This window comes from Cebus imitator, unplaced genomic scaffold (genome assembly GCF_001604975.1).
Source record: "Cebus imitator isolate Cc_AM_T3 unplaced genomic scaffold, Cebus_imitator-1.0 Scaffold488, whole genome shotgun sequence".
Lineage (NCBI taxonomy): Eukaryota > Metazoa > Chordata > Mammalia > Primates > Cebidae > Cebus > Cebus imitator.
In genome coordinates, this window is record NW_016107803.1 from 806433 (window position 1) to 821342 (window position 14910).

Genomic DNA, 14910 nt, shown 5'->3' on the forward strand with positions numbered 1-14910 from the left:
ATAATTAATACTCTGGCTGTTTGTTCTACTTCACTACCTCTATTCAAATCTCTTTGTCTTCTCAGGTTTCCAACTAACAGGGGGAGGGAGGGTGTAAGATGTAAGAGGCTCAGGCTGTGGAACGTCAGTATAGTTGCATATTGCAGATCTGAGGCCAGGATCTAGCATCTGAGCACTGTATGTTTCTGGGATCATCCTACCTGGCACAGCCTGACTCCTAAAACTCTAGATCAATAGCTTTCAACTGTGATCAGCACACTTAATATTCCCATATTTCTTAGATCTGGTGTTTTCACTGACAGAGCTGGGGAGTTGGAATATATAACCTCGCTCCACTCCCTTCACAGTTTCTTCACCATTGACCACTTCCCGACAACAATGCACAGTGAATGCCCAACATTGTTATTTATTTATTTATTGAGATAGCATCTCACTCTGTCACCCAGGCTGCAGTGCAGTGGACAATCTCAACTCACAGCAACCTCTCCACCTCCAGAGCTCAAGCTACTCTCCTGCCTCAGCCTCCTGAGTAGCTGGGACTACAGGCATGTGCCACCATCCAGCTAACTTTTGTATTTTTAGTAGAGAGAGGGTTTCACCATGTTGGCCAGACTGGTCTCGAACTCCTGAGCTCAGTGATCCGCCTGCCTCGGCCTCCCAAAGTGCTGGGATCACAGGTGTTAGCCACCACGGCAGGCCCCAACATTGTTACTTTTTATTTCTAGCAATTCTCACATTAACACTCATGAGTTTTCTTGCTGCCATTTTGCAGATTTAAAAAAAATGAGGTTTGGAGAAGTTAATTGACTTGCCAATAGAATGAAAAGCTTGGAGTTTATCCTGAGACCTTTCCAAAATTCACATTATTCAATTCCATGTTGGAATTTTTTCTCTGCCATTCAATTTCATGTCTTTTTCCTGTCTCCGCTCTTTATCAGCATTCTTTCTCTTATACTTGCCTTCCTGGGATCCCGCTGCACCTGACAGCTTCATATTGAAAACTCTTTATGTTCCCTCAAAGTAAAAAAGTAAGAGCTTGAAAACCAAGTTAATAACAAGTCTGACTGTGCTAATGAAACTTGACGTAGGAATCAAATATCAGGATAAATTATGATGTTTTTAAATTTCTCCTAAAATGAGATGCAAGTTTATTCATGCCCTTTCTATTACCACCTTTTATTTTGGCTCGTAACTTTGACTTTTCCATAGAAAATTATGAGAAAAATAACCTGGCTTTAGTTTTATGGAAAGTGATAAACATCACACTGGACTATGGGCTGTTAATTTGGCAATGAAAATGTAATCAAAGGTTTGTAAGGCTCAGAATGATTTTATCTCGGTCATTATGAACTGTGTTTTATGTAACACCATATTTCTTTTTCTTGCAGTCAGATAAACTTAAGGGACTTAAGTGAGGTAAGTAGCAATTTTATCCTTGGAAGCAAAGAAGGGAATTTTGAAGCATTAAAAGTCTGCAATGGGCAGGATTCTATTTGCTTCAGACACTTTATTACACTTAATTCTCACAATAGCTATGCTCAAAACGCATTAGTATCTCTATTTTAAAGATAAGAAGGCCAAAGTAAAATAAGTTTCGCTCCAGATTTTAAACCAAGATCCTATTCGGCCACCATGGTCATTCAGGGTTCGAGGTGCCCAGTTCCACATGGAAGATATACAGTATCTACTGATCACTTCCAGTCTCTGGCATTACAGGAATAAAGTGTTAGAAATCGTATTGCACTTTGCTGTTTGTCCTTCATAAGAAAGACAGGAATGCAAAGTAGAAGGAACGTGAGATTCAGCGTTGCACAAGACCTGGTTGAAATCCTGCTGTGCCACCTTCTTGCTAGGTGAACTTCAGAAAATACTCCCAATCACCCCAGTTTCTGTTTCCTCAGCCATGAAATAGGGATGGGTACATTTCTGTGCAAAGCTGATGTGATAAAGTCAAAGCAAGTGCACAAATAGCAGTGACCAGTAGAGGCTCAATACATGGCATGAAAGTCTTGTGCGAGAGACCTGTAATAGAGCCTTCCAAGGGGATTGACTCCCTTCACTGCCCAAAGAGGAAGTTCACTAAGAGGATAGTGGGGTCACCATGACTGATGATAAGACTGTCCAACAGCACAAGTGACCTCAACTCACTCCCACTGGACTCGAAGGAATTTTGTTCTTGTCTTTGTATTTGACCGATGCTCTCATCTAGGACATAGACGTAAATTTCTTTCCTTGTTTTCTTTCTCATTTGTTGATTTTAGGAGAATGTTAACATAAACAACTCACATTTCTAGTTTGTCACTCAAACAAGACATTTACTACCCCTAATCTCCCTAACCCACAAGACAATCATGTCAAGAAAGATAACATACATAACTACTTGATGAGAAGAACAGTTCTGGTTCCATTGAGGACTTCCCCAGGTTCATGCTATTCTGGGAGGGGTTGTACTTCCTTAGTGTCTCCAGGAAGGAGCAGGCTGGGTGATGCTCAGCTGCTGGGGGAACCCATACATCCAAGGTGCCTGAATCCAGGACTCCACCCACTTCTTCCTGTAAGGCAGGCTTGGGTATCTAAAGTGGTAGTTGGCTGCTACTCACGATGACCTCAAATCATAACCCATTGGTCAGTCTGAGAGGATGGTAGGCCCTCCAATCACAAACAGGCAAAAAGGAATTGGGGGACAGGGAGTCAGCCTTAGATGGCAGGAAGTGTGCAGGACTGTTTGTTTTCTTTTCAACTTTAGTTGGCATTCTGCTAGAAGTTGATATCGTCTAAAGAACAAGGTCTAATGGAAAAACACATTCTTGCTCCTTATCTTTTGCCAAGACATTTCCCATTGTTTGTTTGGGCTGAGATTCAAGACCATTTCTTCATGACAGAAGCCCATCAGGGCAAACTGTGCGTGTGCCTGCACTCCCTGCCTGCCTGAATGCTATCTTGTGGACTGGAATCTTTTATGTGCTACCTGCCTCCACTCAGATTCGCATGGCATTTTATAGTTTTCAGAAAAAGGAAAGACTCCTTGTTTCATTTTATACTCGCAAAGCTCTAAGAGAAAAATGAAGCCCCAGAGAGGTGGCAAACTTGGCCAGAGTCCTTATAGATGGAAGGAGACGGGGCCAGTCCTGGCAATCCCAAGGTCTAGGTGTCTTCCCCACAGCCATGTCTCTCTGCCTTAAAAAAAAATTACAGAAATACCTCTGAACTAAAATAGCTAAACAGAATATGGAAGGAATGAATGAAAGGAGGAGGCAGAGAGGGTGAAAGAAAGAAAGGGAGGAAGGAAAAGGGAAGGAGGGAGGAGAAAGGAAAGGAAAAAGAAAGGGAGAGAGATAATAAAAGAGATACTAATATTTAACTTGACTATTTTCTAACAATAAAAAGTTACATAAGAAAAATGAGTGATTTCATTCTACTTTTCTAACTACATTTGATTTTAAATTCAGGACCCTCAAGCAAAAAGTTGGTTGGTCTCAATTAAATAAAACAATTGCTCCCCCAGATGGAGGGCTTCTCAGCGTTGGCATCTCTTCTTCCCCTCCCCTTTGACAAGCCTGAGAGCCAACTACTGCTTCTGATTGAGCACTTTGAACAGTCAGGTTCAAAGTCCCGGGGGAGACTCAGTAGGGATACTTTCCAACCATTCATTAGAACGGATTCATTACTCTTTTTACTTAGCCTATAGATTTTCTTTGATTTTCTGTCCATAATGAAATGTATGTCCTCTTTCCAGAATCCTAGGGAATGCCAAAGTCTTTGAAATAAAAAGCCTTCTCTGTTGGCTAGCTTCGGAAGAGATATACAATGCCTCTCTAAGCAATTTGCTGCCAAAAGTTTCTTATCTATGAAGCAAATATGAGTCAGGACAGCTGGGCTCAGGGTCAGTTTAGCCTTCAGATGACTGCGGGAATCTAGGTGAATGGCATGACCCCTTGGGACCTCATCTGTAACCAACTGTTTTTAACATTTAATGGCCCTCATACCACTTTGAAAATCTGATGAAGGTATAATAAACCTTTCTCACCCCAGAGAAAGAAAAAAATATATATGTATATACTTATAGAGAAAAAAATTTAGTTTTTCATTTCAGAAGGTTCCTGGACCCTCCTAGGACATTCAATGATCTCTTTCATCCCCCTGGTTAAAGCAGCTCTTATCTAAATGATACCTGAGGTCCTCTTCAACTGATGCAATATATAGATAGACTTCATAAAGTTATTTGCAGTTAAATAAACACTGCAGCAAACACTGTATCTACTGTAATACTTTTTGCTGCTTCAAGGGTAGGGCCCCAATATACAAGCCCAATAAGCATGAAGATTTTCGTAATGAGGCATGAACAAGAATTCTACCACCGTAAGGAAGGAAGAAAAGAGAAAGAAAATGTTTAGGAAGATAAATGGCTACACTTAAAAAGGATAACGTGACTATTTCCAAGCCTTTTTAAAAAAATAAAAATTTCAGAGCGAGTGTAAAGAAAAAGTTAACCATAGCCTTACTGCTTAAGCACAGCCTTTACTAGTATTTTATCATATTACTTCCAATCATTTTTTCTGCATGCAAATATATGTAGGTATAAAATATAATCACATAAAAATATATCACGGGTCCAGTTTTTATTTCAAACTTTTCACGTAACATGGATGCATACTTATAATCTTATTTCATTCTTGACAGAAATACTTACAATGTCTTTATAATATTCCAGTAAGTGAGTATAGCATCAAAACTAACGATTTTCACTTATCTGGGCATGTAGATTGTTTTTAATTATTTAACTCTGTAGAAGTAATGATGCAATAAACATCTTTGTGCATAGAACATGGCTCAGATTTCAGGTTGTGTCTTAGAAAGAGTCTCATAAATGAAATTATTAAGATATTTCTAAATTTTTTTATAATTATGGTAAATTGCTTTCAGAAGGAGTCAAAACGATAGGTAGTCCCATCAGCAGACTGTGGACTTGCCTGTTCCTTCACACAAAGATTCAAAATGTTTGATTTTTGTTTAGTTTTCTGAGGGATTTAGCTTTTTTTAAGAATATAAACTATGCTAACAAAAACTTTACCAAAATTCTACCAACCAAAAGCTCTAAAACACAAGGTGTTATATTAAATTCTCTATCATCAATGTCAGTAAACATTTGTTTTTAATTCAATACAGGTCCTTGAAGCAGAAAAAGGTGAATTGTTTACTTTTGTTTTCTTACCATAATAATGTTAGAGTGGATTCTGTTTCTAGACCTACAGTGTTCACGGTTATTGAAAAGGATTGACTGTTTAGAAGTCTGGGATGGGGATGCATGTGTGTGCATGATGACGTGAGCCTCAGAGTCCTCTAGTCTAAACAGGTGATTTAAATCCAGGGTAGGCCACACATCTTTCTTTAGCCATAGGCTACTGACCAAAAGGCATTATACTATCACCCTCTACCACTTTGGAAAGACATCGCTCGTCCACTGCTCCAAAGAAGCTCTTGGCATCTCTGCCTCTGATGTTAGCCATCCACACACATATGCCTCTTTCATGTACACACACATACAAGTACGCACATGCACATACCTCTACAGTGTTGGTGTCGCTGTGCAAGTATGCAATCCAAGGGTCACTCATATCCTAAATGGCAGGGTGCTAAGCAGGAAGTATTTTCATATTCACCTTTGAAATCCTGCTCTCCATTCCTCTAGAATGATGAATTATGTCCAGAGCCAAAGGGCCTGCATCACAGACCAAAGAGTTTGCAAAAGACAGCATAGTTCGACAGAGCAACATTAGGTTAGGAATTCAGAGGCTTGCCATCAATTCACTGTGTGGTTTTGCTCAAGTAGCTCTTTCTCTGTGAGTCTCAGTTCTGCTCTTCTCTATATGTTGACAAAGCTAAACTTGAAGAGAGGCCTAACTTGGGCTTATGGATTCCTCATGGGTCCCTGATGGAAGAGTAGGAGTTTGTTGGCAAGCCTAAATAATTCGCAGACCTAACCGAAACCATGCCCTTTACCACAACAAAGCTCAACATCCTAACTAAAATGTTCAGGTAGTTCAGGTATTGTTTCAACAGGCAACACAACAGTGATTATTAACACAACAATGTGGCATTGTTCAGCTCAAGAGGGGCAGATACTCTGGGTGGCTATTGATGACATGAAGTGATTTTATGGGGTGCATGATTAATGGACCAGTCACTGACTCACATTTCAAGTAATCACAGTCCTTCAACCAAAGGCGTCCAGTTTGTGATGAACCCTGGACAGAGTACAGAGCAACAACCACAATTAAAATGTGCCGGTGCCTGTGCACATCCTTAGCTTCATTACTTATGGTCACAGCTGGAAGAGTGTTTTATGAGATTTTACATCGTAGTATTATGATGTGCCCTTGGCAATTCTGGATGGCTGGTTAAATCTATCTGTAATGAAAAGAAAATAAAAAGCAGTAACATCAATTGCATATGTAATTACTAAATAACTCCAGATTGTATGGTTGGCAGAACTTTTAAAAATTTGATGACTGAGGAAGGAAAAAATTGAGAAACTGTATCCCTGGTTGGAACCAGGTAGGAACTGCTGGTCTACATTAGAACCCTAGGAGCTCACCTGCCCTGCCACAGGAGGACATGAGAATACAAGTGCCATGGCCAGCCGGGCACCCCAATCTCCTCCAACATCCAGAACAGTCCTTTTGTATAACTTTCTTCTTGTGAAGATCTCAGCTCAAATGCCATCTCTCAGAAGGTGTTTCTAGCCATACATATAGTCACTCTGTATCCCAAAGTATACTTTATTTCCTTTATATCACTTGTACTGCCTAGTAGAAACCTTCTTTTTGACCTACTTGCATGCTTATTTTCTGTTTCCTTTCATTAGCATGTAGGAACCATGTCTGTCTTTTTCTCCACTGTATTTCCAGACTCTGGCTGAGTACTTGTCCCATAGCAGCTATTCAGTAAATATCTGTCAATTGCTATAAATGAATGAATGAATGAATGAATGAGATTGAAACTAAAAATCTTTTAAAATCATGGCTTCAGAATAATACCTAAATACTTTCCAATGAAATATTCTGTCTTTCTGGGAGGTTCAATGATGTGTTCTAGCTTGTAAATATTCAAAGCAATTTTTATAACCTCAGAAAAAGTCACACTCAGGAGCCAGAAGAGTTGTAGAATACCGAGTTATAGTTTCCACTGACCATCAGGAGCCCCCTCCTAATATTCAGAGATTACATGGAGAAAATTATAGTAGTTCCAGGGGGCTTCTAATGGTTCTCAATTATTCCTATTTTGCAATCTGACCAAATTATGTCACTGTTTTATATAGTTCCTCATAACCAGAGGAAGCCTGAATCAACTCATCTGTTGCAAAACAAAAATACTCAAGAGATTCCACTTGCCATTAGCAGGTAAGGAGCCAGGAATCCCTTCTCAGGTCTGAGGCTGGGGGTCAGGCCATGTGCTGTCTCGGATAAATGGATCACTAAGACTTTCTGAGAAACAGAAGCCTTTTTTTCTGAAGCCCAATAAAGAGGCTCAAGAGAAACTTGTGAATCACAGCTGTTACTGATTTTAACAATGTTGTTCTTTCTAAAATTTATAAATGATTGATTGTTATAGAAGTTTGGGGCATTCTAAGGATTAAATATTAATCAGATAGGATTAATTGGAAAGGATGCTAGTCAGCCTGGGAGGAAAAGTTGGTTGTTTCAAACTATTCTGGGTTGATGACCACACCAAAGCTCACAGCTACTTCTGAACAGCAATTTATGGACACATGACTAAGTGTTGGTGAAAATGCCGTCATCAGATTAGATACTTGCCTGCTCTACTTACCGTGACAACTGTCAGCCCAACTGAAGACTTAAAGAAGCCAAGGCTCAGGCAGGTAATTCATTGCCCAAAGTCACTAAATTAGTAGTGACTGCCCTAAAACAAAATCCAGGGCCCCCAGTGTTAGTGCCGTAAGGCCCTCGTGATCTCACTCTGGCCAGCAGCTCTGACCTCAGTTCAAGCCACTCTCCCCGCCGTCTCGGCACTGCAGCCTCATCAGATGCCTTCCAACAACCACAATGCCACTTCATGCATGGCACTGGTGCACACCATGCCCCTGCCGGTAGCACCTGCCCCATATTTGCTCCTCTCCACCCTCTCCCTACTTGGAAAACTCCTATTCCTCCATGGAACCCCAGCTTAAAGCTTAATGAATCCAGGAGATAATTTGTATCCATTCTTCAGATGATAAACATGAAGCTGGGAAATACTGAGCCCTTTACCACTGAAGCCAAGCCCAGCCTCAAAGCCCAAGCACTGTTCAGTAGCCAGTGCTGCCCATAAGGACTTGATTCTAAACATGCAGCCCATAAATCCTGACTATCCCTGGTGACTGCCCATGGCTAAAAGGCTGCCTTTGATCTATTCAATAAGTATTTACTGGGAATGTACGATGTTTGTGGTGAAACAGAAGGAAGAACGGCACTGAAGTCAGGCTGCCTGACTTTTATCAGCAGTGAGCCATGTGACTTGGGCGACCTCACTATCTTACATGAGACACTTAGGGCAGAGTCAGGCATGTTGTAAAAGCCCAGTGAATCGGGGGGCATGATCACATATCACCATATCCTATTCCTTTCCCCTCAACTTTCTTCTCTGGTCCCATCTGGCACCTTCAGTAACTTTGTTCTCATTTCTTGGCCTATGGGTACTGGGATATGTAGCTTCACTGTGCTTTGTGGGCTGTCTGGTATTTAAGTTCCAAAAAGCTAAATACAAAACTACAATACTCCTTCTTCTTTCTTCTTTCTTCTTTCTTCTTCTTCTTCTTCCTTCTTCCTTCTTCTTCTTTTCTTCTTCTTTGAGACAGGGTTTTATTCTGTCTTGCAGTGGCACAATCACAGCTCAATGCAGCTTTGACCTCCCAGGCTCAAGAGATCCTCCCACCTCAGCCCTCAGAGTAACTGGGACTACAGGCACACACCACCATGCCCAGCTAATTTTTGTATTTTTTAGAGAGATGGGCTCTCACCATGTTGCCCGGGGCTGGTCTTGAACTCCTGGGTTCAAGAGATTCACCCACCTTGGACTCCCAAAGTGCTGGGATTACAGGCATGAGCCACCATGCCCAGCCCCCTTTCTTAATGTAATTTTCTAAAAGGAAAAAATATACACAGTATCATATAGTGGAAAAATAACAAGTTCTCAAGTTGTAGTAGTTATTTGATGTGGTTTCACTTCTTTTGTTTGTTTGTTTGATTAATTTGTTGAATAACGACGCTCTATTTTTCCTCCTAACTGGCTGCTTCTTGGACTTTTTTCCCAAGCTGACTTCTAAATGTTGGTATTCCTCAGAGTTCATCCGAGGTCTGCTTTACTATCACTAAGGCCTGCGTAACCGCATCCATCCCCAGCATCAAACGTCAACCCTGTGTTGATAATTCCCAAATCCCTATTTTCTGCAAACCACCTCTCTTAGCTCCAGACCTGTGTATCTAATGACCCCGCGAGCAGTTTTCCTTAGCTAAGTCCCAGGCAGCACAAACTCATAATGGTGAAAATTGAAATCTTCATTTCTAGTCTCAGTCCCAAACTCGTAATATCCTTCTGCAAAGCTTTTCAACCCAGTAAACTCAGTAAGCTCTCTTTCCCATCTTCACTCCTCCTAACCCATCCATTTTCAGCTCCCAAAATTATATCTCTAAAACGTGTGTTGAATGTGTATATTTCTTCCCCACTTGCCTAGCTCCTTGCATGGCCCAGCCACCATCAACTTTAGCCTGGACTATTGCGCTAGCCTTCTAGTGATGCTGATCATCGCCACACCCTGCCTTTCATCTAGAAGGAAATGCTTTCTGGTCTCTTGCATCAGAGGCTATGCCTCCTTGCCTCTGGGCTTTTGCTGTGCTGCTCCACCTGCCTGGAATACTCTCTCCTCCTTGCCTCTGGGCCTTTGATGTGCTGCTCCACCTGCCTGGAATACACTCTCACTCCTGTTCACATAGGGGTCGGCTTGGTTAGTCCTTTCTCCCACAAAGCCTTCCCTGAGAACAAAAGCAATTTTGTCTTATTTACATGACCTTTTACTACCACAAAAACTTATGCTATGCACACCTTTACCATAACATTTATTATACATTATAATTATGGTACAAGGATGTGTTTCTTTCATAAACTAAGCTTCATTCAGGCAGAGGCCGTATCTTCTTCATCGTCTGTTCCCCAGAACATACCATACCGTGCCTGGTAAGTGTCCAACATGTTTGTTAAATGAAAGAGTCATCATTTTCAAAATTTTTAATTATTTTGCCTTTATTTTTTTCCCTTCATATTCCTATCAACTATGCACTTCTGGGATATCCTCTGAGGATATTTCTGTTCTTTCAACACTTTCTAAAAATCCTAAACTATTAGAGCAGAAAAATTTTGCTATTCCCTACTTTTTCCCAGACATTTAACAAAATTGTACACTGGCTGCTAGTAAGAGGATTCTGGTTTTAACAGAGTCAAATCTTGAATTTCAGTAGAAGTCTGGCAATGGCAGAGTAGTGTGATGATTGGATGAACTGTTGGTGTTTTTATCTACAAAACAAAACACATGACCCCAGGCTTTTATGGTGATAACATAAACCAGATATATGCTCAGTTGATTTCATTGGCGCTATAAATGGATCAGGTTTCATTTAATTAACCCAGAGGCTTTAGTCAATAGCACAGTCCTTGAAATAGAGCATCTCTCATGTAATTAGATTTAACTGTAGTAGCACCTGGAGCTTCTATTGATGCTGACCACAATACAAAATGAGCCAGAAAATTACAGCTAAGTATTAAGTAGAGTGCTAAGAAAATCCATTGATGAAGTCTTGGTAGTATCATTTTTGTATTTAGAAATCCCTATTGTTATTTTATTTGACTTACAGTTTTATAATCTCTTTTTCTTTGGGGGTTTCTTATAATCACTGAATTTTCTTAGCTCATATTTCTAGAAGGAATACAATAATTTCTATATTCTTCTTCCACTCTACAGTTGCCTTTCAATTAGTAAATAGTTTCTATTGACTATAAGTTCCAATCAGCAAAATATTGTTTTCCATAGTGACTGTAGCTACAAAGCAAGTTTAAACTTATGGCTTCAAAAAGTAAAGAATAATGATATGTGCTCACTGAAAAGACATGAGAAGAACTTATATGGTCAATTTGTTCCATGTCTAATATTGCCAGCTTCAGAAAGGTGGAGAACATGCCTCCTAGTGCCTTTCAAAATAAATGATTCTTCTGACATATCCAGTAAAATATAAAGTGCCTTATAAATGTGACCTCAGGCTGTTATCATTGACCCTGCCTCTGCGTGGAATTTTACCACCAAGGGAAATACTAACATTCTTTGAATTCTAACGTATTTTCTTACAGTTCTTCCTTCATAACAAGCAACCACAATGTGCAAAACAGAGGTAAGAGCACTTTAAGAATTATAAAATAAACAGGTAAGTCATGATACTGTGATATTGCTGCACTGTGACTTAAATTTTGTGAACCCCAGAGTCACTGAGCTGATGCGTACAGATGTAATTGGCTCATTTCCCTTGTGTTACTATGACATAGTTTTGATCCATGATTAAATATGACTACTTAGGCAGTTTCTAGTTTTTCCACTTGTGAATATTATTGTGCTATGAACATTAGTATAGATGTCTTCCATGTATACAATGTGATTATTTCCCTTCATAAGACTGAAATGGCTCTGTCTTAGGATATGCATCTCTTCAACTGCCCCAGATGTGTTTTCCAAAGTAGACATTAATTAGTCTCACCAACAGTGTGAGTCCCCATTGTTCCCCACACTCTCCAACAATTGTTTTTGACAAACTTAATTTTTCCCAATCCACTGGATGCAAAACAAACTTGTCTCAAGAAAAATCTGTGAAATGAAGAAAATAAAACTGACAGCTCTTACTGTTTGTAAAATAAAAATCAAAAGGATATCCCATCTGTGGCGATGTCTGAAATGGCATATAAATACAGAGTTATATGACTGTTTGTGGTGGGCGTTGATACTATTAATTATTTTGCACAAACTAGATCCATCATATTCATTTGTCTTTCCCTTTTTTTTCACTCTATGTGCCATAAAGACTCTGTGTTGACATCTGGCGCTGGAATCTCTCTTTGTTGAGCACAAAAAAAAAAAAAAAAAAAAGCCTGGAGGCCTGGAGAAGCTTAGGCCTGGGGGAAGCAAAGCCCACCAAGTATTGTGGAGAGGATGAGGGCTCTAGTGATCCTGCTCCTAATTCTACCTCTCTCCTTATACCAAGATCACTTTGAACAAGTTAATTATTTAAACTTCACATTTTCCCTTTCATAAAATTCAAGTAGTAATGTTCACTGATATATTCATATTAATATATGCGCACGCACACACACACAGCCCTCTGCCTGCCACATGGTAGGTAACTGATACATTTTAATGTCTTTTCTTGTTTTCTGCATTCTCTTTTCTTCTTCCCATCCAATCGACCTGGGTGGACCTAAAGGCTGTCTCACTGGCTTCCATCATGCCTGCCTTCATATCATTTCTCCATATGCCATCGGGACCTGAGGCTGGAAAACCAAGCTTATCAATTCACTTCCTCTCATATACACATTGCTAATGAGAGTTTCCCAACAGAGGATTCCCTTTTTTAAAAGGTGCCCAAAGAGGGCTGAGATAAACTCGATGGACTCAATCTCTAGTCATCAAACTTCGGGAACGGGAGTCCTAAAGGTCAGAAGTAGGTGGATGAAGATGAAAAGACTTGGAGCATCCAGGAGGAAAGTCCAGGGGCTGACCAGGCGCAGAAGGGGCATTACTTATAGAGGTTTCATTGCAGGGATGGGGAAGCAGAATCATAGCCTAGAGAGGAATCCAGAATCTTAACTTGAAATATAAAATTGGCCGGGCATGGTGGCTCACACCTATAATCCCAGAACTTTGGGAGGCTGAGGCGGGAGGATCACCTGAGATAAGGAGTTGGAGACCAGCCTGGCCAACACGGGAGAAACCCCGTCTCTGCTAAAAATCCAAAAATAAGCCAGGCATGGTGACGCGTGCCTGTAATCCCAGCTACTCGGAAGGCTGAAGCAGGAGAATTACGTGAACCTGGGAGGTGGAGGTGGCAGTGAGCCAAACTCCAGCCTGGGTGACAGAGTGAGACTCTGTCTCAAAAATAAAATAAAATAAAATAAAATCATGCACAAATAAAAAATAAAGAGCAATTGAATAATGGAATGGAGTGATGGGAATGGCCTTCACAGACATGAGTCCAGTCAAGCGTCCCAGGGCTGTTAAGTAGATCATTTGTACTGGGGTTGCTTAGGTTGCTCTCAGCTCATCTCACCTTATCTCAGAGGAAACGGGTTACTGAAAGAAGCCTGGGATAGATGGGGGAAATGTTTGAGTCTTCATTAATTCCTGTTTCAGTAAACAAACATCCACCAAGAACATGGTTTGTACCAAAACTTGGGCTGGGCCCCAAGAATACACAGTGGAGACCACCCAACTTTCTTTTAACCAGTGCTTAAGCACCCATGCGATGTTCCTCCACCAGCTACAGAACCCATACTCATCTTACTGGGCACAAATTCATTCCTGAATCACCAGTACTTGGTGATGTTAAGTGAGCAGAAAACAACACGGTCTACACTCCTAGAATTATTGGTCTAATGGGCTCTCTAATGCACCAGGTATGGGCATTCATACAGCAGAGTAAAATTTATACCTCTGTAGTTTTACATGTTATTATACTTATTTTACAAATGAGAAAATAATTTTGGGAAAGTTCAGTTATTCTTGTTCAGTTACAACCTGATAAACAGATTTGCCTCCATTCTCTCGTAAATTAATTCAAGTTAAATTATTAGGATCCCAAGGAAGTGGATCTCAGGACAGAAAAAGATTTTTTTTTTTTTTTTTTTTTTTTCTTTGCGGCAGAGTTTCGCTCTTGTTACCCAGGCTGGAGTGCAATGGCGCGATCTTGGCTCACTGCAACCTCCGCCTCCTGGGTTCAGGCAATTCTCCTGCCCCAGCCTCCTGAGTAGCTGGGATTACAGGCACGCGCCACCATGCCCAGCTGATTTTTTGTAGTTTTAGTAGAGACGGGGTTTCACCATGTTGACCAGGATGGTCTCGATCTCTTGACCTCGTGATCCACCCGCCTCGGCCTCCCAAAGTGCTGGGATTACAGGCGTGAGCCACCGCGCCCGGCTGAAAAAGATATTTTGACATGTTGGAAGAGGCTCCAGTTGTGGTTAGATTCCAAAGTAGTAACAACGTTATTTCCTAAGTCTGGGGTTGTCAATCATCTGTTTTCTTTTCTCTTTCTATTTTTAGTTTTTGTTCACTAATGCTTTATTTTTGCTTTAAAATGGATGGCTCTTTTTTTTATAAAATTATTTTTTAAATCACATATAAAGGTAATTAAATTTTTCTAATAAATATGGACAACCAGCTTAAAATAAAATGCTTTATTATAAGTTACAACAGGGAAGTCTAGAACTGTGCTTCCCTAGTAATATAAGCAACACTCACAGCTAGCCTTGATGAGTGATTATATGATCAGACATTTTGCTAAGAGCTTAATCTATAACACATAAGAATTTTAAATATTAGCAATTATTGATATCAGTGTGGTTTTTCAACCCATGTCTTTTTTATTAGGCTACTCTCCCTCAAATTTATTGTGCACCTACACTGTGCTGTTCCCACTGTTCTTCCCCTTAGCTTGTGGCTTCATTTCTGTGACCTTCCACTCTCCATGTTAGGAGAGTACTGTTTCCTGGGGTTATAAAACTTAAATGTAATGTTTTATTTAAGAATAAAATTTCCAAAGATGAACAGCCTCGATTACTTTAAAACAAAATCTACTAAATACTTACAGCCAGTTACATAGT

The 14910-nt window shown here is 40.3% G+C and overlaps 1 protein-coding gene across 1 annotated transcript in view; it reads left to right on the forward strand.

Annotated features, from left to right (window-relative positions):
* CLNK (cytokine dependent hematopoietic cell linker) overlaps positions 1–14910 on the forward strand; it is a 199158-nt gene that overhangs the window by 153821 nt on the left and 30427 nt on the right. The window contains exons 12-15 of the mRNA XM_017513218.2: positions 1389–1416; positions 5167–5185; positions 7319–7400; positions 11395–11435. Of these exons, the coding sequence (XP_017368707.1) occupies positions 1389–1416; positions 5167–5185; positions 7319–7400; positions 11395–11435 (170 nt within the window). The remainder of the gene's footprint in view (positions 1–1388; positions 1417–5166; positions 5186–7318; positions 7401–11394; positions 11436–14910) is intronic.